Source organism: Oncorhynchus keta, chromosome 1, assembly GCF_023373465.1.
Source record: "Oncorhynchus keta strain PuntledgeMale-10-30-2019 chromosome 1, Oket_V2, whole genome shotgun sequence".
In the NCBI taxonomy this organism is placed as follows: domain Eukaryota; kingdom Metazoa; phylum Chordata; class Actinopteri; order Salmoniformes; family Salmonidae; genus Oncorhynchus; species Oncorhynchus keta.
In genome coordinates, this window is record NC_068421.1 from 40,199,607 (window position 1) to 40,224,935 (window position 25,329).

The 25,329-nt window shown below is 46.6% G+C and overlaps 2 protein-coding genes across 4 annotated transcripts in view; both read right to left on the reverse strand.

Annotated features, from left to right (window-relative positions):
• LOC118384978 (leucine-rich repeat-containing protein 75A-like) overlaps window positions 1-2,120 on the reverse strand; it is a 29,355-nt gene extending 27,235 nt beyond the window's left edge. The window contains exons 1-2 of one of the 2 annotated variants that reach the window (XM_035771728.2): window positions 1,272-2,116; window positions 535-774 (exon numbers count right to left, since the gene is read on the reverse strand). In XM_035771728.2, coding sequence (XP_035627621.1) covers window positions 535-678 — 144 coding nt within the window. In that variant the 5' untranslated portion in view covers window positions 679-774; window positions 1,272-2,116. Of the gene's footprint in view, window positions 1-534 lie in introns of both variants that reach the window. The other variant, XM_035771719.2, reaches the window with a different exon arrangement.
• Window positions 2,121-3,287: 1,167 nt separating this feature from the next.
• LOC118384988 (polymerase delta-interacting protein 2-like) lies at window positions 3,288-18,419 on the reverse strand. 2 transcript variants are annotated; one of them, XM_052524747.1, is made up of 11 exons: window positions 17,994-18,419; window positions 8,359-8,440; window positions 8,125-8,222; window positions 7,898-7,997; window positions 7,707-7,782; window positions 7,335-7,442; window positions 6,448-6,593; window positions 5,592-5,618; window positions 5,311-5,436; window positions 4,996-5,075; window positions 3,288-4,617 (listed from the first exon to the last, which is right to left on the reverse strand). In XM_052524747.1, the coding sequence occupies exons 1-11, from the start codon at window positions 18,173-18,175 to the stop codon at window positions 4,503-4,505; spliced, it is 1,140 nt and encodes a 379-aa protein (XP_052380707.1). In that variant the 5' UTR covers window positions 18,176-18,419; the 3' UTR covers window positions 3,288-4,502. The 2 variants fall into 2 exon arrangements, with proteins under 2 accessions (XP_052380707.1, XP_052380714.1); XM_052524754.1 differs by having other exon boundaries at window positions 8,359-8,434; window positions 17,994-18,417.
• Between the last annotated feature and the right edge of the window lie 6,910 nt (window positions 18,420-25,329).

The following is a 25,329-nucleotide window of genomic DNA, read 5'->3' on the forward strand; positions in this document are numbered from 1 at the left end:
ATCAGTCCATCTGTCTGTCTCTGCATCAGTCCATATGTCTGTCTCTGCATCAGTCCATATGTCTGTCTCTGCATCAGTCCATATGTCTGTCTCTGCATCAGTCCATCTGTCTGTCTCTGCATCAGTCCATCTGTCTGTCTCTGCATCAGTCCATCTGTCTACCCTCCCCTGTCCTCTGAAGCTCACCTCCTCTGTCCTCTGAAGCTCACCTCCCTCCCAGCTGTGTCTTCCTGGCCTAGTGAAGGACTTCTATCAGAGTTGATGTAATCTAGACTCAGACTAGGATTTGCAGTGAACTGACATGGGATTTGGGGTTATAGTAGATTAAACACACCTGTGCATGCACATGCACACACACAAATACACGCACACACAGGCAAACACACACACATGAACACGAGCACACAGGTGCACAAACAAACACACACACACACAGTCAAGAACACGCACATAAACGCACACACACACACACACACACACACACACACACACACACACACACACACACTTACATATAAACACACACACACATACCTGCCGGAGTGTCTGCAGCATCTCTGTGGCCTTGTCCTGTTTGCCTTGCTTGGCCATCAGCATCATCTCCTGGATCATGCCTATCCGGCGCTGGTAGGGCGGAGGGGACCCTCCACGACTCAGCCGGTCCCCTGACCTCAACATGAAGGAGGTGAAGAGGTCACCCCTCTCCTTGGTAGGGGTCCGTTTCCACCCGTGCTGTGGGCTGGGCCCAGCCTCTTGGCCCCCAACACCTTTGGTCTGTTTGGTGCCCATGTTTGGATGTTAGAATCTGCTGTAAGAAATGACTTGCTCCCCCAGGCAGTCACGCAAGGCTGACTTGCATAAAAATATTTCTTTTTAACTAAACATTAAAACCTTGTACACGAAGTCAAGAGGCCTTAAAGTGGGTAGGACCTCTGGGTTCGTTCCCCACCTGACCAGTTGGACAACACACCTGTCCTCTAGTGAATGGTGCACTGTCCAGCTGTTAAGAGTGCAATACCAGTTGGGGAAACAACCTCCAACACATGCGTTCAGATTTGAATAAAATGTCTAATTCGCACAATAAGCTTGAGCGAATTGGCTGCTACGTGTGCTACTATAAACACAAACAGACACGCACTCAACCCGGAACACAACCCAAAACTTTTGTTATGTAATTCGCGGAACATAGCCTATAAATAATTAAATGTTTTCCACAGAATTTTGTTAGGATAAAATTGGCAGAGCTAAAGAGCTAAGTGAAATATGATCACCTATCTCTGCGCAGGTTTCTTTAGCAAAATATGAAACAAACGTTGCAAAAAAGCCTTGGGGTTATCCGTCTTCTTGACAACGAAATCATTTTAACGACTGCACTGTTTTAACAATCGGCTGGTAAAAGCCCCTCAAGTCGGGAAGTGCTCGGAGGATGATTCCCGCAGCATGGCCGCAAATAAGGGGAGCAGCAGTCCCGCAGATCGCCAGCAAACTGCTGGTCGGATGCATTCGCTCACAGCGCTATCCTGGAGACGACTTCATTTCTGTCCTTCAAATATGAACAGTTATCCTCTGAAGGGCCGCTACTAAATTGATGTGACTGTCAGTGTTGCGCGTGCCTCCTCTCCTCCCGTCCACATTGGATTCCTCTTCCTCTTCCCTTTTAATCAACAATGCCACGCATTCTGCGTCTGTGCAGAAAAAGAAGGGGAAGCTAAACGTATGTGGTGGTGGCGATGGAGACAGGACATGGTAATGTTTACATCTTTATCTGCTCCGTTTGTTTATTCCCCTCTGCCTCTCCAAATCATTCACACGTGATGTCAACCTTTTCCTTGGCAAGATATTGGCTTCGTTGTTCCTATATTCTATGATTCGCTCTTCGAAGCACGTCCTGTTAGAACGGCCTCGGCGGTGGCCGAGGTAGAGTCCGCGACCTGGTTGAAGGTGTCTCTTGTTGGGACTGAATATAGGCTGCGCACTGTCGGAGGAGCCGACCAGAGCAGGCGCGGTGTGTACAGCGCTTCTCTCCTCAAGTCCTCGCACTGAGAATGGGTTGGGCAGACTGCTCCCCACTACAAATACGTCCTGCTAAGAGGATATCGCAAGGACTATAGCTAAGTCAACATCCTTTGCCTTTTCTTCTGAACGGTGAATGGGGATTGGGTAGGCTAATTTAGAGGCAGTCTACAATAACCTATAATAACACTTCAATAACACAGTACTATGACATGCAAATACGTAGATAATATGACCTTGGCTTGTACGTTAACCACATTGCAAAAACGAGTTCAACAGCAACTTTTAGTCTCGTAATTGCAGTATTTCAAATGACATAAATCTGCTGCATTGGACTGTTCACGGGAAGTGCAAATCATTGAATTGCATTATATTGACCTCTGGTGTTGGCGGCGTGGATTGACATACTTTATTTTAGGGCCAGTGTTGTTTTATAGCATTATAGTGTAATATTAAACTATAGTATTTTTTTCTGTAAATATGTTAGACTATTTCTCAGATTTAAAAATAATATACTCACTGTCATCAGTTAGATTTGAAATGGGAGTAAAAATTATAGTATATTGATTATCAAATGACATTGTCATGTCATGTTCAGTCATTAAAACGGATCTCACAATAATGATTGAGATGCGCAAGAACAAAATTACAGGTCAGATACAACAGGAAAGATAGGGGCATGTTTGTAGGGGTTTGGTCGAGCAGTGTGCTTCAGCATAATCTAATAATATTCACCAGCTGTATACTCGAACCTTCCCTTGAAAGCAACTACAAGTATAGCAACAGTATGTGTGATACGTCAGCTGAGCTGGTTGCCCTACTCAAATGCATTAGAAACTATTAATTTAACTTTCATTGTGTCGACCCATGATGACTTCAAACTCAAATCCGAGTGATTGCCACTGGTTACTATGGAACTAGATTTCTGACATGAGTTCTCGATGAACAGCAAGAGGGGTGGGGGAGGGGGGACGTAATGACCTTGTGCTATCCTAACACGCTGAGTGCGCACAGCTCTCTCAGCTGCAGCGTCAGCCGAATGCCCCACTCTCCTGCAAGGATAGACCAGCATTTCCCCAACTCTGTCCTTGCACGTTTTGGTTTTTGCCTCATCACTATTCAACTTATTCCACTTTTCAAAGCTTGATGAGTAGTTGATTATTTGAATCAGCTGTGTAGTGCTCGGGCAAAAAACAAAAACGTGCACCAAGTAAAAAATAAAAACCTGGGGTAGACTAACACAGTCACGGGTCTCAATCAGCAAATGGACAATCTCTTTGAAATGGATGTTTATTTCTCTTTACAACTTTATTTTACAGATCATCATTCAATCATTAGACAGTAATTTCACAACACCCATCCAAACGTTAGTTTGCTCCTTTAACAAGGCAAAATCTAAGTTTGAGACTTCAACCCACAGAACTGACTCAAGGGATGGACACTACAGACTAGGACAGCATCACAGCCAGTCAGTCTCCCAGACACCACCTTCCTCACCATGGTGAAATTCAGTAGGGTGCAACATGAAATGTTCCGATAAATGCATTGTGTGGAACAGACATGATTCTCTCATGTAGAATGAGGAACCATGTCTGCTCTATGCATGACATTTCTATCTGAAACAGACCATTTGCACCCTTCTGAACCCAGCCCTCACATCAGCCAAACCTACAGTTGGTAACATCAATGTGGGTCACTATTTCTCCTGTATTCACTTTCTTATTACATTCAAAGGTTTCATCCCAAACCGCAACCTATTCCCTATACAGTGCACCACTTTGACCAGGGCCCGTGCACTTTATAGGGAATAGGGTGCCATTTGAGACACGGCCACAGGTTCTTTCCCTTTTCTAAGTTTCACCACAGGCCCCATCCCGGAGGCTCACAGAAGTGACAGACAAGCCAAACACTCAGAGGAATTTGCAGAACACTATAGATCAGAGAGCAACATGAGGTCTAGACTTGACTGAAGACTCTTAAAGAGTAGGGCTACTATTGGACACGTTCTATTTGGATTTAGTAAAGTCCTTCCAAATGGTTTCCCACCGGGTCCGCTAATTTGAGCTACTTAAAAAACACCAATAAAATACAAGGGAGACTGGCTTCAGACGTCTACCTCTGGGTCAAGCAAATACAGCTGAAAGAAACAATTGGCATATTTTATTCCCACTCATAACAATACAAGCTAATACCATCAGTGCTCACCGAGCCATTCTGCCTACGCAGAACGATCTCAATCAACAACCTCTGTGACGGATCGCTTGTCCTTCTCCTTTCCACTAAAAAGCTGAAGTTGTCATTAGCTACAACAGTGTTGGTAGGACATGTTTTGTCCCCTTTCATTGAAAATCTAACTTCAATGTGCTCGATTAAATATGTTTCTTAATCTCAAATGAGGAAAAGTAGCAGAGGAAGGGTTTTGATCCGTTCCTAAGGATGGCTTGGCTGTTCGACTGCGCTGAGGGACGTGGCCCTGCTGCTGCGTTGCTTCAGAAGGTGTAGCCAGCAGGGGGAGCCTTGTCGTCCTTGTTGCTCTCCAGGGAGAACGGGGGGATGCGAACATCAAAGTGGGAGCCGTCCGTCCTTTCGATGCGGAACGTCCCCCTGCACAGAGAGAGCATCATTAGAATCTTGACCATCACACCTCTGTACTAAAATGGGAGAAAGGTTGATGTTATTTTTTTGATATTGGAAAGCTTGAGTTACTCTTGCGTTTCCGTCTGTTTTCGATCGTTTGATTACTTGCTTGTAAATCTGTGCAAGATTCACTCAAACGTCAATTAATATTTTAATGTTTCCCCAGCTTATGTTCACGGGCAAGGACCAGGTTCAAATAGAAAAAAAAAAGAGTTTATTAAGTAATTCTCAGACCAGAACATCCATAAACCTGCATTTCAGGTACTGCTGTGTCTGCTGCAATACTCTTAACTCATGTTAATAATGCAGCTCCAACGTCATGTTACTCTGTGTAGAAGTAGTTACCACATGTGTCCACTGGGTGCTTGAAGGGAAACATGGCTGCTGTACTGGAAGGCTGGCTGCTCTTTGGACAAGACTGGCTCCTGGAGACAAAAACCATAGGTTATAGCCTCGACTCAGTCGTGGAAGTAACATACTGTATGAGTGGCTGTGTCAAATACATGCTTCCTCTGACCATAGATCCTCTCAGCCAATGAGCTCAGAGAGGAATTGAGGATACAAGGACAGAGGAATTAAGTGTTTTGGCATTTAGTAAGGTTCAAACACAGGCATTGAGAGTTTGTAATTCCGTTGTGTGGTGGCGGTTGTACTACTGACCCGACCTACGACCCCCCGGCCTCGGACCGTCTCCAGGGTGCCTGACAGGCTGAAGATCCTCCAGTGTCTCTCCCTCAGTTGCACCACCTCACTGCCCATGTTCTCCAGGCGGATGCAGTACCGCCACTGACACACGCCATATAAGCATCGGGTACACATTATGTTGCCGTTCTTACAGTCTACATTCGTACCCTTGACTGGATAGACCTACATCATATATTGGTAAAAGTTCTAATTATTTGTCCTTTTTCAGGGAATTGTAAAAAGTAAATGCTACTTACCCAGTACACATGAGAATTTTGAGCATCCTGAGAAAGAAAATACTGTATTTATTTTTTGTGCTCGGGCAGATTCAAGATCATCATAAGTATCACACGACAGAGTGGGAGGACTCAGGGACGAGCAGAACATTATTGAAAGGGTTGAGTTATGGAAAGAGCTCATAGTACCTTGTATAATATTTATTTGATAGCAACTGACAATTAAAAACAGAGGCTCTCTCAATGTCTTAACCTGTCCTCCCAGTCACCTGCACTGATTGAAAAAGACTTTAGGTGAAAACAATATGGTGGAAGAACCTGGTCAGTTCTTTCAGATCAGAGCACTAAAAAAGAAGCTGCAAGGGGAGCTCCCGAGTGGCGTAGTGGTCTAAGGCACTGCAGCGCTAAAAGCGTCACTACAGACCCGGGTTGAATCCCGGGCTGTGTCGCAGCCGGCCGCGACCAGGAGACCCATGAGGTGGCGCACAATTGGCCCAGCGTTGTCCGGGTTAGGGGAGGGTTTGGCCGTCTGGGATGTCCTTGTCCCATCACGTTCTAGTGAATCCTTGTGGTGGGCCGGGCGCCTGCAAGCTGACCTCACTCGCCAGTTGTACGGTGTTTCCTCCAACTCATTGGTGCTGGTGGCTTCCGGATTAAGTGGGCAGTGTGTGAAGGTCAAGTGCGGCTTGGCGGGATCGTGTTTCGGAGGACGCATGGATCTTGACCTTCGCCTCTCCTGAGTCAGTACGCGATTTGCAGCGATGGGACAAGACTAACTACCAATTGGATATCACAAAATAACAAATAAGAAGAAGCTACAAGGAGGGCAGATTTTTGAGAAAGAGCCTCATAGTCCAAACAGCGACATCATCCTTACCCTCATGCCCATGTAGAAGGGGATGACGGTGACCCTGATGTTCTCAGTCGTCTCTCTGTGCACGTCAGACAGCTCCAGCCAGGGATGGTTCTTCTCCTGCCATGCCTTCAGAGTGTCCCTCGCACTGAACGGGGGAGCTTGGGTGGCTGGACACACAGGATACTCAGTTTACACAGTTGTTACACACACGTGAATGCCCACAAAGTAACTGGATATATTGTATACTTTACAGTACCTGTGAATTAAAAAAAAATCTTTGAACACTTTATAGTACTACTGAATGTTTAAGTTGGAAGAAGTTGGAATTTGTGAATGTTCCAAAAAATGGCTGGAAATGTACAGAGTGTAGAAAACAAAGGACACTGGCTCTTATCCATGACAGACTGACCAGGTGAAAGCTATGATCCCTTATTGATGTCACTTCTTAAATCCACATCAATCCGTGTATATGAAGGGGAGGAGACAGGTTAAAGAATGATTTTTGTTGTGTATGTGTGCCATTCAGAGGGTGAATAGGCATGACAAAAGATTTAAGTGTCTTTCAACAGGGTATTACAGTAGGTACCAGGCGCACCGGTTTGTGTCAAGAACTGCAACGCTACTGGATTTTTCACGCTCAACCGTTTCTCTTGTGTATCAAGAATGGTGCACCACCCAAAGGACATCCAGACAACTTGACAACTGTGGGAATCATTGGAGTCAACATGGGCCAGCATCCATGTGGAACGCTTTCAACACCACGAACAACAGGGGCTGTTCTGAGGGCAAAGGGGGGTGCAACTCAATATAAGGAAGGTGTCCTTAATGTTTTGTACACTCAGTGTGTACTATGCTGTACAATGAAATGACACATGGAAAGTGGAAAGCAGCGAGTGGCTGGCGCTTACTTTTGTCAGGGTTGAACATGAGGAAGCGCTCAAACAGCTCGTGCTGGATGGGGACCTGCTCTGTGGAGTTGTAGGGGAGGATGTCTTCATGACTCACATAGTCCAGACCTGAAACACACACATTGACAGCCAGGCAAAATGCCCAGTCAGTCAGGAGGATGACAGTGACAGAAATAGTACAAAGAAGTAACTAGGTTAGTTATACAAAATCACGTGGCAGCCAAGATTATTCGCACACGGACAGTACCATTTCCTGATAAGAACTCAATGCATTTTTGTGGGTGGTGGGAAAATTCAAATGGTCCGTTTGAAAAGATATCAAAGCACGTAGCCATTTACTACACAGGGAGCAGCGGATCATGTGTTGTTTACCTGGGATGGCATAGAGGGCTCTGCTGTCGTCATGGTTCGCCAGGAACGTCACTGCTTCTGTCTGAGACCTCTGAGACTGTCAACACAACAGGAGAAACAACTAGAAGACTGGCAGTCTGGTATACGTCATCATTTAGGCCTAGTCGGTAAGAACAATGGCATAGCATTGGTTGTGTTCAGAGGTTACGTACTATGTGAGGGCAATCCCGCGTGTCGATGAGGACCTGGTAGTAGGTATGAGTTTTCCCCTTCACCTCTTTTGACCCGTGTGAACCAGGAGGCTCTGGCTTGCTGAGGACGGGACATGGGTGTAAAATATATATATATTTTAAAATGATATATATATATATATATATATATATATATATATATATATATATATATAACCATTAAAAACAAACTAAGATGTAATATGCACCTGTCAGACATGGGAGGAATGACGTCTCGGTCATAGATATGGGCGTGCCAGGGGAACAACACAATCCCTCTGTAGCCAAACACACTATGAAGGAAGAGCTGAGGAGAGAACATGGAGAAACAGGCTTGAGGTTGGAAACACCCTTTGTGACAAGGGCAACTACAGTATAGGCTAGGGGGCAGGACCAATAGTTCTGGTCTGGGTGGGTAAACCGCACAACGCTGCCCATCTTACCTGGCCTGTTTCATATTTGCCATGCTGCTTCAGCGCCTCAAACACTCCCACCGTCTCCAGAACCTTCCCCTCTGGCCTGTTCCTGCCAAAACACAGGCCACACTATGACAACCAGGAACAAAATCACGTCACACTAGAGTTCTTCACGGGTCCACCCGAACCTGAATACCTGAGATCCGACCCAGATCCTATTTGTTAACCAGAACAGCAACTTGGCTGACAAACATTCTCACTCGGGTCCAATTGGGTTTGGTGTAAACGTGGACACGTTGGTGTATGGGTTGGGTCTAGGTATGGTTGTAGTCGGGTCCGATTGTTCTCGGGTCCCCCTATTTTAAATATTTTTTTTGATTATGAACGGGTCCGTTCGGGTTGGATTGTCTTCGGGTCCAACTTTTTGGAGCCAAGAAGACCTCTACATCACACTGTAGAACTACATTAGTCTCACCTAGCCAACTGTTGTAGCAGCTTGGAAATGGAACCTAGTGCACACAATACGCAACATGAGCACGGAGATGACATGTCATCTCATAGTCATCCCCCTTGGACTAAAGCTTCATCTCAAAAATCAGACAAATTGAATAAAACACCTAGATTTATCAAAGTTCAACAAACAAAAATTCCAAGTCTAATCTTTGTCAATCCCTTTGCAGTATTATATCAACAAGGTATTGTGAACAGCTGGCTGTGTTCAAGTCACTCATACTTGGACAGATCTATTTTTCAAATAGAGGGGGTGATATTGATGGGGGATTTAGTTTTGCGTGGCTCCTCTAAATATCCATATTATTGGCAGATGATATGGAAGAGATCTGACCAAAGGCTTGCGTGTTCATCAGCTATGTTGGGGATTACTGGCAGAGGTTGACCCTTGGATTATAATACGGTGGCTGACAAGAAATCAACAACCAGGCTGGTGAAATACCAGAACAAATACATTGTTAAAAACGGAGAGTCAGATCGGTAACAATGTTTCCTCATTTCATGGAGGTTATCATTAAGAGAGAAAGAACAGCAATACATTACAAGATTTACATAAAGTATAGACAGAATTACAAGCTGGTGCTGGATCGGTCTTCCAATTGCTAACATCGTGGGGTCCATGTCAACCCAAGCCCTCCACCCACTCTACATTTATTCCCTTGGCACGAGGGAGGCAAATAAATAGGAGTCATTACTCTGCTGGCTCAAGCCAACCTGCACCCTTATGTAATCAACAGCAGATCAGGCTTTTTTAGATGGGTCCAAAGTGCTCTACGTTCTTCCACTCAGACAAAAAGTGAACTAGCTAAAATAGGTCAAATATGTTGCCAACTTCCTACTAGTGTTTCAATGTCACTTTTTCCTCGATAGGTGGCTTAGTGTCTATGTAAGTCGACACTCGAGGTCTTCACAGGTTCACCCGAACACCGGAGACCCGGGTCCAAATGTCTAATTTTTCCCCTCGGGTCCTGGTCAGGTCCTGTTTGATTGTCATTAGGACTATGGATCTACAGCTGATAGGCTATACAGCGCTGTCGTTGGGTCTATAGCATATGTATTTTACACTAATAAAAGTTAATTTATTGACTTACAGAAAGCCGAGCCAACATAAAATATCTATTCATTAACCAGAAAAGCAACAGGGCTGATAAATGTAATTGGGTCTGGTCTAGGCTCGGACCCATAAGGGTACGGGTCGGGTGCATTCAAGTTTGGGTGCGATTGCTCTCGGGTCCCGGGGCCAACTTTTAGGACATGAGAAGACCTCTACTACAACTCCCACTTTGACCGGTCTGAAAACAACCAGACTTGCAGCTAGGGCTGACCCCATTTAGTAAACTGGTCTAGGCTGTTGGTTGACCGATATTTCTTTAGGCGATCAATAACAAAAAATAAATCATGGTATACAAGACATCGGTCTGAGTGGACTGATCCATTGTTGGGGCCGTGAGGATGGCACGGTCCATTAAGCTAAGACGTGCTCGTGAAATTGTATATGGTTATATGAACAAATGGTGCAAATAATATTTAACAAATGCACTCTCACACATTGGATAGCGGTTGCTGTCCGTGGTTCTGAAACCCATCAGTGCGCTGTTGAATTGGCACCTTTTCCTAGACTATGTTGCCATGTCCATAGAAGCAAAGTTAACCAGCATATTGGTGTTGAGAACAATGCGGTGGAGGCAGGAGCGGAGTTAGAGACAAGAAAACAGCCCTTGCCTTCATTGTCTAAGAAAGGTGAGGAGAGGAAACGCCAACTTAAATTAGATCTATAACCAATAGTCTAATGTTAAAATGTGCCTGGCTTTATAAATCATCCATATACATCTACAGAAATAAGACAGATCCTGCTTCTGTTGCCTGTGAGTGTTTGTTAAATAGCCTACTGATTCCGTGAGCACCAAGCCTCACAACAAGTCGGCTAAACAATTTCTCAAATTCAGCAGTATTTCATCTTTGCTTGCGAGGGAGTATGGAATGTTTTTCCCTAAACAAATGAGGGATTTCGGTAACAGCACTTTTCAGTCAGAAATGGCTGTAATTATGTTGCAGCTTCAGCAACAGACACGGTTGCTGTTCTGTGGTGGTCCCTGCAACATGGAGGAGAGACCAACGGGCGATAGTCACGCAGTCAACCGCTGTCATTTTACACAGCGCAGTCTGAGCCCGGCCTGGCACAATCAAATCAATTGCGGTCGGACTCCCTCTAGTCATTTGTGTCTTAAGTTCAAACTGTACTTAAGAAAGCACCAGAGAAGCTCAGTATAAATCATTTATTTGATTTACACATATATGGAAATATCTCTTTACAAATTTAGACAATTCTACAGATTTGTTTTTTTTTGTCAGGGACAGCCCTACTTGCAGCACATAGTAACATTCCACAACATTTGTTATTTTCTTTGGCTAGTTTCCATGTCTTGCCTGGATATTGAAAACAACACTTGTTTTAAGTTTTATTAGTTGTATGTAGGAGATACGCATGGTATACGTCATCCAACCAAATTCTTACTTGCAGGGTCCTTCGACAATGCAACGAGAAATAAAATAAACAATTTTTGCATACGTATAATACAGGAAGGCACAATTTTGAATCCAATATTTACACGTGTATTGGGGAAGGGGGGCAAGTGTATAAATTGAGCAGTATAATAAGAGTCTGGTAGGAACAGTCACAATGTGAGTGTAGCATGAATGTACAGTATGTGTTTGTGTGTGCTAAGGTGCAGAGTCAGAGCAGGTGGTCAGTCCAGTTCAAGTGTTCAGCAGTCTGATGGCTTGTAACTTGAAAATGTATGTCTCGTTATGAACACTGAAAATATGCACAGATTTGCCTGCAAGTTAAGTTCCATCTATAAGCTGTGTGTTACCAAATGCAACAAAGTGCCAACATATGGCACTGTTTGATTTGTAAGTTGGGATATACTAAAATCAACTTGACTTGTCTGACAACAGGAGCTTGTGCAATGTGCCAATCATTGTAGCTCTTCCCAAAATATCTATCCATCATAGATAATAGCTAGGAACCTTCCCATTTCTGCAAGTTTCTATCCAAGCTGAGTTCTTGACACGTGTTGAGCAATCAACCTACTCAGTCTTTATTTTTTACTATTTTCTACATTGTAGAATAATAGTGAAGACATATGGAATCATGTAGTAACCCAAAGAGTGTAAAAATCTCAAAAATATTTGTATTAGTTTTCAAAGTAGCCACCCTTTTCCTTGACAGCTTTGCACACTACTGGCATTCTCTCAACCAGCTTCATGAGTAGGAATGAATTTCAATGAACAGGTGTGCCTTGTTAAAAGTTCATTTGTGGAATATCTTTCCTTCTTCATGCGTTTGAGCCAATCAGTTGTGTTGTGACAAGGAAGGGGTGGTATACAGAATATGGTATCTTACCAAATAGGGCTAAGCCCATATTATGGCAAGAACAGCTCAAATAACCAAAGAGAAACGACAGTCCATCATGACTTTAAGTAATGGAGGTCAGTCAATTCGGAAAATTTCAAGAACTTGTAAAGTTTCATCTGCAGTCGCAAAAACCATCAAGCGCTATGATGAAACTGGCTCTCATGAGGACCGCCACAGGAAAGGAAGACCCAGAATTACCTCTGCTGCCGAGCGTTAACTGCACCTCAGAAATTGCAGCTCAAATAAATAAAGTTCAAGTAACCAACATCTTAACAGCAACTGTTCAGAGTAGAGGTCGACCGATTAGGATTTTTCAACGCCAATAACGATTATTGGAGGACCAAAACAACCGATACCGATAAAATAAAAATAAAAGGCAGATTTTTTCAAATGTATTTGTAATAATGACAATTACAACAATACCGAATGAACTTATTTTAACACATCAATAAAATCAATTTAGCCTCGAGTAAATAATGAAACATGTTCAATTTGGTTTAAATAATGCAAAAACAAAAGTGTTGGAGAAGTAAAAGTGCAATATGTGCTATGTAAGAAAGCTAACGTTTAAGTTCCTTGCTCAGAACACATGAAAGCTGGTGGTTCCTTTTAACACGAGTCTTCAATATTCCCAGGTAAGAAGTTTTAGGTTGTAGTTATAGGACTATTTCGTTCTATACCATTTGTATTTCATTAACCTTTTGACTATTGGATGTTCTTATAGGCACTTTAGTATTGCCAGTGTAACGGTATAGCTACCGTCCCTCTCCTCCCTGGGCTGGAACCAGCAACACAACGACAACAGCCACCATCGAAGCAGCGTTACCCATGCAGAGCAAGGGGAACAACTACGTGGAGGCTCAGAGCGAGTGATGTTTGAAACACTATTAGCGCGCGCTAACTAGCTAGCCATTTCACTTCGGTTACACCAGCCTCATCTCTGGAGTTGATAGGCTTGAATTCATAAACAGCGCAATGCTTGACGCACAACGAAGAGCTGCTGGGAAAACGCACAAATATGCTGTTTGAATGAATGTATACGCGCCTGCTTCTGCCTACCACCGCTCAGTAAGATACTTCGATACTTGTATGCTCAAGTCAGATTATATTCAACGCAGGACACACTAGATAATATCTAGTAATATCAACCATGTGTAGTTAACTAGTGATTATGATTGATTGTTTTTTTACAAGGTAAGTTTAATGCTACACTTGCGTTGGACTAGTTAACTGTATTGTTGCAAGACTGGATCCCCCGAGCTGACAAGGTGAAACTGTCGTTCTGCCCCTGAACAAGTCTGTTAACACATTCTTATTTTCAATGACGGCCTAGGAACGGTGGGTTAACAGACTTGCCTAGTTAAATAAAGGTGTAAAAAAAAAAAAATAATAATAATCTGCCAAATAGGTGTCCAGAAATACCGATTTCTGATTGTTATGAAAACTTGATATCGGCCGGTCCGATTGATCGGTCGATCGGTCAAAGTTGAGATTTTTAGTTCCAACAGCCATGTCTTTGTGAGACACAGAGTAGGTGAACAGATGATCGCTGCATGTGTGGTTCCCACCGTGAAGCGTGGAGGTGGTGTGGTGGTGCTTTGCTGGTGACACGGTCTGTGATTCATTTAGAATTCAAGGCACACTTAACCAACATGGCTACCATAGCATTCTGCAGCAATACACCATCCCACCTGGTTTGCGATTAGTGGGACTATCATTTGTTTTTCAACAGGACAATGACCCAACACACCTTCAGGCTGTGGTCCTTCTGTGGCTCAGTTGGTAGAGCATGGCGCTTGTAACGCCAGGGTAGTGGGTTCGATCCCCGGGACCACCCATACGTAGAATGTATGCACACATGACTGTAAGTCGCTTTGGATAAAAGCGTCTGCTAAATGGCATATATTTATTTATTATTTTTTATTTAAGAGCTATTTGACCAAGGACAGTGATGGCGAGCTGCATTAGATGAACTGGCCTCCACAATCAGTCAACCCCATACCAATTGAGATGATTTGGGATGAGTTGGAAAGCAGTGAGGGAAAAGAAGCCAACAAGTGCTCAGCATGTGTGGGAACTCCTTCAAGAATGTTGGAAAAGCATTCCAGGTGAAGCTGGTTGAGAGAATGACAGCTTTGTACACTCTTGGCAAGGCAAGAGTGGGCTACTTTGAAGAATCTAAAATATATTTTTTATTTGTTTAACATTTATTTGGTTACTACATGGCATTATTTCAGTTTGTCTTAAATATTATTCTGCAATGTAGAAAAATAGTAAAAATAAAGAAAAACCCTTGAATGAGGTGCCCAAACTTTTGACTGGGACTGTATGGTTAAAGTCGGAAGTACACCATAGATTTGATTACAGGCTCAAAATGGCCAGAAATAAAGACTTCTGAAACCCTGCCAGTCTATTCTTGTTCTGAGAAATGAAGGCTATTCCATGCCAGAAATTGCCAAAAAAAAATAAGATCTCGTATAACGCTGTGTACTACCCTCTTCACAGAATAGTGCAAACTGTCTCTAACCAGAATAGAAGGAGTGGGAGGCTCCGGTGCACAACTGAGCAAGAGGACAAGTACATTAGTGTATAGTTTGAGACAGACACTTCATAAGTCCTCAACTGGCAGCTTCATTAAATAGTGCCGGCGAAACACCAGTCTCAACGTCAACAGTGAAGAGGTGACTCCGGGATGCATAACATTAACATCTCGTCCCGTGTTTTATGATTCTAGGCAGAGTTGAAAAGAAAAAGCCATATCTCAGACTAGCCAATACAACAACAAAAAAAGATTAAGATGGGCGAAAGAACACAGACACTGGACAGAGGAAGATTGGAAAAAGGTGTTCTGGTCAGACAAATCTAAGTTTGAGGTGTTCGGATCACAAAGAACAACATTCATTAGAAAATAAAAAAATAAAAGATGCTGGAGGAGTGCTTGATGCCATCTGTCAAGTATGGCGTCGGCAATCTGATGGTCTGGGGTGCTTCGGTGGTGGTAAAGTGGTAGATTTGTACAGGGTAAAAGGGATCTTGAAGAAGAAAGGCTATTACTTAATTTTGCAACACCACGCCATACCTTGTGGACGCCGCTTAATTGGAGCCAATTTCCTCCTACAACAAGACAATGACCCAAAGCACAGCTCCAAACTATGCAATAACTATTTAGGGAAGAAGCAGTCAGCTGGTATTCTGTCTATAATGGAGAGGCCAGCACAGTCACCGGATCTCAACCTTTCAAATCAAATATCAAATCAAATTTTATTTGTCACATACACATGGTTAGCAGATGTTAATGGCGAGTGTAGCGAAATGCTTGTGCTTCTAGTTCCGACAATGCAGTGATAACCAACAAGTAATCTAACTAACAATTCCAAAACTACTGTCTTATACACAGTGTAAGGGGATAAAGAATATGTACATAAGGATATATGAATGAGTGATGGTACAGGGCAGCATACAGTAGATGGTATCGAGTACAGTATATACATATGAGATGAGTATGTAGACAAAGTAAACAAAGTGGCATAGTTAAAGTGGCTAGTGATACATGTATTACATAAGGATGCAGTCGATGATATAGAGTACAGTATATACATATGCATATGAGATGAATAATGTAGGGTAAGTAACATTATATAAGGTAGCATTGTTTAAAGTGGCTAGTGATATATTTACATCATTTCCCATCAATTCCCATTATTAAAGTGGCTGGAGTTGGGTCAGTGTCAATGAGTGTGTTGGCAGCAGCCACTCAATGTTAGTGGTGGCTGTTTAACAGTCTGATGGCCTTGAGATAGATGCTGTTTTTCAGTCTCTCGGTCCCAGCTTTGATGCACCTGTACTGACCTCGCCTTCTGGATGATAGCGGGGTGAACAGGCAGTGGCTCGGGTGGTTGATGTCCTTGATGATCTTTATGGCCTTCCTGTAACATCGTGTGGTGTAGGTGTCCTGGAGGGCAGGTAGTTTGCCCCCGGTGATGCGTTGTGCAGACCTCACTACCCTCTGGAGAACCTTACGGTTGAGGGCGGAGCAGTTGCCGTACCAGGCGGTGATACAGCCCGCCAGGATGCTCTCGATTGTGCATCTGTAGAAGTTTGTGAGTGCTTTTGGTGACAAGCCGAATTTCTTCAGCCTCCTGAGGTTGTAGAGGCGCTGCTGCGCCTTCTTCACGACGCTGTCAGTGTGAGTGGACCAATTCAGTTTGTCTGTGATGTGTATGCCGAGGAACTTAAAACTTGCTACCCTCTCCACTACTGTTCCATCGATGTGGATAGGGGGGTGTTCCCTCTGCTGTTTCCTGAAGTCCACAATCATCTCCTTAGTTTTGTTGACGTTGAGTGTGAGGTTATTTTCCTGACACCACACTCCGAGGGACCTTTTTGAGCGGTTGTGGGAGCAGCTTGACCGTATGGTACGCAAGAAGTGCCCATCAAGCCAATTTGTGGGAGGTGCTTCAGGAAGCATGGGGTGAAATCTCTTCAGATTACCTCAACAAATTGACAACTACAATGCCAAAGTTCTACAAGGCTGTAATTGCTACAAATGGAGGATTCTTTAATGAAAGCAAAGTTTGAAGGACAATAATTTCAATTAAAAATCATTATTTATAACTTTGTCAACATCTTGACTATTTCCTATTCATTTTGCAACTCATTTCATGTATGTTTTCATGGAAAACATGGACATTTCTAAGTGACCACAGACTTTTGAATGGTAGTGTATATCAGTGGAGGCTCCTCAGAGTAGGATGGGGAGGACCCTCTTTAGTGAATTTCATAAAAATAAAATGCTAAAATATTAAATGTATACTTTCTAGATAAAACTATACTACATTTAATCACACCACCAAATAACTGATTAAAACATACTATTTTGTAAAGAAGGTCTACAGTAGCTTCAACAGCACTCTGTTAGGTAGCGCCATGGTGTATGTAGCCTGAGGACAGCTTGCTTCAGTCCTCCTCTGGGTACATTTACGTCAATACCAAACATATGAGGCTCATGGTTCTCACCCCCTACCATGGACTAACACAATAATTATGACAACTTCCAGAGGACATCCTACAGCCCATCAGAACTCTTGCTGCCTGAACTGACATGTTGTCCGTCAAAACAAAGGATCAGAGAATTAACCTAGTACTAAACGCATAAGCTACAGCTAGCTAGCACTGCATAAAATGTTGAGTAGTTGACTCAAAGAGAGAGAAAGACAATAGTTTAACAAATACATTACTTCCAAAATGATGGAGAATCATCACATACTTAGCAAATGTAGCTAGCTGGTTTAGCCTACAGAAACAGGGGGACGTTATGTTAGCTAGCTGGCTGCGACTTTCCAACACCACACTGGAAGTCTTCCAAGTCAAGGTAAGCTGTTGGTATTACACATGTATTTATTTCCACCGGGGCCCACCGGTGTAAATGCTTACTGAATGTACACTAACGTTACTGTATGATTGTACAGTGTTTACTAACGCGTTAGTTATATTAGCTATGCTGACTATGACGTTACTTTAGCTAATATAGTGACAACGATGTAGGCCGTTTTTCCCCCGCCTGGTCACATGCATAGAACTCCACAAGCGAAGGAAAGAGGTGAGAGGAGGAGAGCGCATGGAAGCGAGAAGGAATACAACGTGGCTGCTATTGATGCATCATTGGGCAGCATTCAAGACAGTGGGCGAACTGGCTAGCTAGCTAGGTCGCATTAGCTTAGAAGGTAGCCCTTACCGTGACGACATAAACCTCGTCTGCTGAATGTTGGGCAGTCCACATGCTAAACACGGCAACCGGGGTCTCTTCGCCTCAAGTCCACTACTCCCTTCAAGAATACTCAATATTCTATGTGTGTGTTTCCTGTTGTATTTACTGACGGTAGTCAGAAAGCCTCGTCGTATTGCACAAGCAGCCATCTTTTCTACTTCTGCACAAGCACGCCGAGGCTGACGTGTATAAAAGCGGGCGAATTAAAAAGTTGATTTAAAGGTCCAATGTAGCCGTTTTTATCTAAATATCAAATACTTTCTGGGTAACAAAGTACCTTACTGTAATTATTTTCAATTAAAATGGTCAAAAAATATTCCTAGCAAAGAGAAATTTCTCAAGCAAAAATTTTGCTAGGATTGTCTGGGAGTGTTCTGAGTGGCGATGGAAAATTTGAAAACTAGCTGTTTTTGGCGGAGGTTTGGAAATCTTTCTTATTGGTCTATTGATGTCAACAGGCAGGCCAAAACTCCATACCACCACTATCATACTTTTCGCAATTTCCCAGTAGTATGCCAACCTCAGTGTGGAAATATTAATACATATAATGTTTTTGGCTGCACTGGGTCTAAAAAGTTTAACCTTAGCATCAGGTACTCTGTTGTGTTTAAAGTATCTCAATTTAAAGGCCCAGTGCAGTCACAAAATTCCAGAGTGTTATTTCGACCTCAATGTACTCATTTTGAGAATTACATTTACCTTTGAAACTTAAGTATATTTAAAACCAAGTGCTTTTTGACTTTTACTCAAGTAGTATTTTGCTAGGAGACTTTTACAAGTTTTTTTTATTTTTACAATTGGGTACTTTTTCTACCACTGCAAACAGGCTATTATTACTGTAACGTTAACTAGCCAACATTGGCTACACAGTAAGTAGAGCTAGGTCGCTGTTTTTCTATATTAAACTACGTACGATATGTTGTAACACGGAACAAAAATAAAGTTTGCGCCAGAAGGGGTCAGTTCTTTCAGCTTTTCTCAGATACTATTTGTCCATTGCCATGTCTTGCTTGAAAGCTTGAAGCTAACAATGAATTGTATGCCCATTCGTTTTCATGTTCAACATTTCCTGTTTGAACGCATAGTTACGCTAACTCCGTATTCACAATGCACAATACTCAGTGAGTCAACTCAAATCCAGCTAACTGGTAATTATGAAGTTATATGTATTGTAATGACCTGACTAGATCATAAATGAACAATTGTCCAGACAGAGGCTTGAGTTTGCGAATTGACGGTTTATTAAACCAACTTTACACAGGCTACTGTTTGGGCCGTAGCACACGCCAAATAGATGACAGATAACCCACAAGCCAATCGTGACCTTCTCTTGTGAAGCCCAGACGTAAGAGAGAGAGAGAACAAAGGCTGAACCTGGTCTTAACTTCCAATGCTCCACCCCCCTGCCCAACCCCCCTCCACGCCACTCCGCCAACCACCAGGATGCCCGGCATCAGAACATTCCAGGCATTCCCGTGATTGGCAGATAGCAGGTTGATTGACATGTCGGACCCCGCGAACACCGGGTACTGGTCAGTACAACACAACCACCTCCTAGCCTAACACATAACACACAGCTGTCTGTGCGGGTCGCTACACAGCCCCCCACCACAAAGTCCCTCGTCCCCGAGGAACAAACAAAGTCTCTGAAGCGACCCGGAGGTCTCCTTTGCCTGCGTGGCCGTGATGGTCGCAGAGTGCCCCTCTGGGACCCAGGGGATGAAGGCAGGGATATGGGTGACAAGGAAGCGGGAACGGGTAATACAGTCCGTGGCTCTGGGAACCACGCGGTGACACAGGGGGAGACAGGGGAGTGGGCTGTCTGGAGCCTTGTCTGCGGCACCTGAGGGTGGGTGCCTGGAGAATGTCATTGCCAGAGAGGGGAATTGTGGGGGTTCCTGGGGTTTGGGGAGAAGAGGCCCCTCTGTATGGGGCTAACCTGTCCCGGTGCAGTGCCACCTTTCTCCCCCTGGGAGGAAGCTGCACCCGGTACACAACCTCCCCTACCCTCTCCAGGACACTGCAGGGTCCCACCCAGTGACTGTCCAACTTGGGGCATCTGCCTTTTTTCCTTAGGGGGCTGTAGACCCAGACCAGCTCCCCAGCCACAAAGTGCCTTCCCCGGGTGTGCACGTCATAGTTCCTTTCTGCCTCACACCTGCATTCACCAGCTGCTCTCTGGCGAAGGTGTGGGCTTTCTCCAGGCGGTCCTGGAGTCTCCGGGCATACTCCGGCCCCGGAGGAACATGAGGGCTATCCAGGGGCCGACCAAACGCCATCTCCGCAGGGGTGCGGATCTCTCTCCCCAGCATGAGGAGGGCAGGCGTGCAGGAAGTGGAGTCTTGGACAGCGGAGCGGCATGCCATGAGGACCATAGGCAGGTGCTTGTCCCAGTCACGCTGGTGTTTGGAAGAGACGATGGCCAGCTGCTGTCCAAGCGTTTTTTGTTGAAGCGCTCCACAAGGCCATCACTTTGAGGATGGAGAGGAGTAGTGCGGGTCTTGTGCATACCCAGCCTCTCACACATGGTGGCGAACACACGGGACTCAAAGTTTCTGCCTTGGTCGCTGTGGATGGACTCTGCAGCTCCAAACCTGCTGAACATCCCCGCTGTCAGGGCGTCGACGATGGTCTCTGCCTCCTGGTCAGGCAGAGCATAGGCCTCGGGCCATTTTGTGAAATAGTCCATGGCCGTGAGCACCCAGCGGTTTCCACTGTCTGTGGTGGGGAACGGCCCAACTACATCCACTCCCACCCTCTCCATGGGAGCCCCCACTGGGAACTGTTGGAGCTGAGCATGACAGCGGCCTGGGGGCCCTTTCTCGCTGTGCAGTTGTCACAGCGGCGACAAAAGTCCTCCACATCCCTCTTGTGCTGCCCCCAGTAGAAGCCCTGACGGAGACGGCGCAGTGTTTTTGTGACCCCAAAGTGTCCAGTCCCCACCCCCCATGAGTACTCTGGAGCACAGCCTCCCGCAATGCTTTTGGGACCACCACCTGCCACCTCTCCTCTCCCGTAGCTGACTCCTTCCATGCCCGCTGTAGCACGCCATCAGCCAGCCGCAGTCTCTCAAACTTCGACCACAACCCTTTGGTCGCGAGTGAGAGCGCTGTCACCTCTTCCCATGGTGGCCTCACCTGCGCCTCTACCCACTGTAGCACTGGCTGTAGGTCTGTGTCCCGTCCCTGCTGCTGCCGCCATTCAGCCACGTCGACAGTCTGCAGCTCACAGCAGACAGGCCCGCTCGCCCGACACACTGTGGCACAGACACCCTCCTCTGCCCGCAGCTCTCTCTCCCGTCCCTCTCTCCGTTCACAGTGGCGGCAGCCGTCTGCAGTACAGGGCCGACGGGACATGGCGTCGGCGTTGGAGTGGCGTGCCCCTGCCCTGTGCACCACCGTGAAGTCATACGGCTGAAGCTCCTCCAACCAGCGTGCCACCTGCCCCTCTGGCTCTCTGAAAGACATGAGCCACTGGAGAGCAGAGTGGTCAGTCCTTACAGTAAAGGGCAGACCACCCAGGTAGTACTTGAAGTGTTTGACGGAAGCCACAACAGCCAAGAGCTCCCGCCGGGTGACACAGTAGCGGCGCTCATGTTTGTCAAATGTTTTGCTGAAGTACGCCACCACTCTCTCCCCTCTGGCCCCACCTGGGCCAGCACCCCACCCATGCCCACATTGCTCGCGTCTGTGTCCAGGATAAAGGGCAAGGTGAGGTCAGGGGGCGAGCACGGGGGCCTCGATCAGTGCACGTTTGAGGGTGTTGAACGCCTCCTCACACTCCACTGTCCAAGTGAAAGCCTTGTCCTTCGGCAGCAGGCGGTTCAGTGGAGCAGCAACGCTTGAGAAGCCCCGTACAAACCTCCTGTAGTACGAGGCCAGGCCCAGGAAGCTCTTCAGCTGACGCTGGTCGGTGGGGGTGGGCCGGTCTCTGACAGCCCCTACCTTGTCCTCCATGGTGCTGATCCCCTCCTTCCCCACTCGGTGGCCCAAGAAGGACACCTCTCTCCTCATGAAGTGGCACTTCTCGGGGTGGAGCTTCAGACCTGCGGCAGCCACCCTCTCCAGCACACGCCGTAGCGCCCCCAGGGCTGACTGGAAGGAGCTGCCATGGGCCAGGATGTCATCGAGGTCTACCAGACACTGCTGTCGGGGGATGCCATCCAGCACCCTGTCCATCAAACGCTCAAAAGTAGCTGGAGCGTTGCACAGGCCAAAGCACAGGACCTTGAACTGCCAGTGTCCTCTGTTAGTGGAGAACGCAGTTTTGGCTCTGGCCTCTGGGGAGAGGGGCACCTGCCAGTAGCCACTGCGGAGGTCTAGTGAGGAGAACCAGGAGGACCCCCTAACCAGGTCCAGCGACTCATCGATACATGGTATGGGGTATGAGTCCTTCCTGGTTACCTCATTCAGCCGCCTGTAGTCCGCACAGAACCTCAGCTTGCCCCCCTTCTTCGGAACCATGACGACTGGCGCCGCCCAGGGGCTGTCTGAGGGCTCAATGAAGTCTGCCCGCTGCATCTTCAACACAGCCTTGTCTGCCGCCTCCTGGCGTGCCAGCGGGATACGGCGGGGACGCATCTTGATGGGTCGAGCATCACCTGTGTCGATCTCATGCTGCACCAGATGAGTCTGACCCACCTCTTCCTCACTCAACGCAAAGCTGTCTCTGAATTCAAACAGCAACTGCCACAACCGTTCCTGCTGCTCAGGGTCAAGACCAACACAGTTCCTCCCCATATCTCCCTCACTGCAGACAGTGTCCTCTCCTCTCCCATCTGGGGTAGCTGGGCTGGGGGTGCGGCCCGGGCTCACAGAGGGCTGTGTCATGGAGGTAGCTGGGGGAATGTAACACACCGCCGTAGGTGACAGGGGGACTGGGGAAAAGTCACACACAGCTGTGGGGGAGGGGGCGCAGCCATGAGTCTCTGCTGCTTTAACTGTTGGAGTAAAGGGTTTGTTGGGTTGAGTGAATGTGACATTAGGGGGGGCCATGGTGACTTCCGTCCCTCCCTGGAAGCTCAGTGTGCCCCTATTTAGGTCTAACTGGCAGCCTGTGCTCCTAAGAAAGTCCAACCCCAGGATACAAGGGTCCTGCACAGCCGCCACCCACACAGGATGACGCACAGTCCTGCCCCCTACTGTCAGAGTCATTATTCCCTTCCCTTTCATGGGTGCCAGCTCACCTGTGACTGTGCGGAGCTGCACAGTTGTAGGCTCACACTGAGTCCAACCTGGCACAATATCTGGCCTCACCAGGGTTACTGTGGACCCAGTGTCCACCAGGGCGGAGCAGGGCACCCCCTCCACAGTGACAGGGACATGACAAAAGTCCCCAACACAGGTCCGGCCCACCACAACAACAGGCTCCATCCGCTTGCCCTCGTCTGCTTCTGGGGGAAGTGGAGCCTTGCTTCCCGTCTGTGCCGGTGGGCTCCTCCTGAAGATGATGGTGGTTGGGATAGAAAGCCAGGGGTCCGCACTACCCGGTCTATGCGGACCCCGAGCCGTTTCCCTGAGCTCTGGGGGACATGGGGCAATCTCGGCGCAGATGGCCTGGCTGGCCACAACCCCAGCAGACCCTGGGACCAGGGCGTGTGTTTCGTTCCGCCTATAGCGACACAGCACGAATGAGTTTTGTCATTTCGGCCACCCAAGCAGGCTTTTCCGGCTCCGGGCTGCTCTGCCCCCAGCTCGCACAGAGGGTGTGTCTCCCTGCACCCCCACCAAAGCCCCAGCTGAAGCCCCAGCCCACACCAGCTCCCTCTCCAAAGCCATCTCCAAGGCTGTCTGCAATGACTCAGGATGAGCCAGCTGGGTCTGTATGCGCAGCTCCGTAGGAGAGAGCGCCTGTATGAACTGGTCTCGTGCTAGCTCGCTCTGCACGGAGGGGGGCATGTGAGCATATGCCCGCCGAGAGAGGCTCTCAATGTCATTAGCTAGCACCTGTAGAGGCTCTCCAGGCTGCCTGCGTCTATTACTCAGTTTGGAGCGCAGTAGCCCGGGCTGTACACACTGTCCATAGCGCCTCCTCAGTGCTCCCACTAAAGCACCATAATCATGCCTGTCCTCGGGGCTAATCAATATCAAACAGGCCAGAGCTTCATCCGTGAGGCATAAAGCCAACTGCAGTGCCCTTTCTTCATCCGACCACCCCCTAAAATGAGCTAACAGTTCAAACTGAGCATGAAAAGCTTCCCAATCCGCCTTACCGGAATACTTCGGGGTCTTAACAGATACGGACGCAGCCGGGAACTGGGCGCCGCCATGTTTGTTTACATCCTGAGCCCCAGATTCCTCGCCACGCCGCGTCGACGTCACCACTTCGGTCCGCCCACCAGAATCCGCGCGAAATACAGTCGACGAAGCACTCATGCCCGCTTCAGCCGCCATCGCTCTAACGTCCTCCCTCAAGCGGCCTCTGCGCTCCGACGCCCTGGCGATCTCCTCAGACAGAGCCCCCGACGTCCATTCACACGCACCTCCTTGGCCATAATCGTCCCCTACCTCCACCTTCACTTTCGGATTCCCTCGAAGCATTTTCAATCCCCGTTCTCACCTACGGTAGCTAGCCACATAAGTCAGCTAGCTAGCTGGCTAACTTGTATCAACGTTTTTACTTCTGACACCAATGTAATGACCTGACTAGATCATAAATGAACAATTGTCCAGACAGAGGTTTGAGTTTGCGAATTGACGGTTTATTAAACCAACTTTACACAGGCTACTGTTTGGGCCGTAGCACACGCCAAATAGATGACAGATAACCCACAAGCCAATCGTGACCTTCTCTTGTGAAGCCCAGACGTAAGAGAGAGAGAGAACAAAGGCTGAACCTGGTCTTAACTTCCAATGCTCCACCCCCCTGCCCAACCCCCCTCCACGCCACTCCGCCAACCACCAGGATGCCCGGCATCAGAACATTCCAGGCATTCCCGTGATTGGCAGATAGCAGGTTGATTGACATGTCGGACCCCGCGAACACCGGGTACTGGTCAGTACAACACAATCACCTCCTAGCCTAACACATAACACACAGCTGTCTGTGCGGGTCGCTACAGTATTTATTTTATTTTCATCTAGCTAGTTATCTTGTTGTGTCTGCATTGCCCGTGCTTAGTTCGGCTGGAAGCAGGTTACGTCTTGATCAGGCAACCTCCGTGACTTGTTTTTTCAGCTGGTGAATTTTAATGTAGTTTACGAAAGTTCAATCAGATAGGCTGGTCATTTAACTTAATCGTTTAACTTAAGCGTTTTACTCTGTGTCCCAGCAAAGGGTTACCAGCATCTGTCATCAGCATTCA

Excerpts from the sequence above, each read along its gene's own strand:
- LOC118384988 (XM_052524747.1), bottom strand. The coding sequence starts at position 18,175 with ATGGCTGCTTGTGCAATACGACGAGGCTTTCTGACTACCGTCAGTAAA. Across the intron at positions 5,619-6,447 it reads CCTTCTACATGGGCATGAGG|GATGCTCAAAATTCTCATGT; the intron begins GTAAGGATGATG and ends TTTCTTTCTCAG. Across the intron at positions 4,618-4,995 it reads GCACCCAGTGGACACATGTG|GGGGACGTTCCGCATCGAAA; the intron begins GTAACTACTTCT and ends CTCTCTGTGCAG.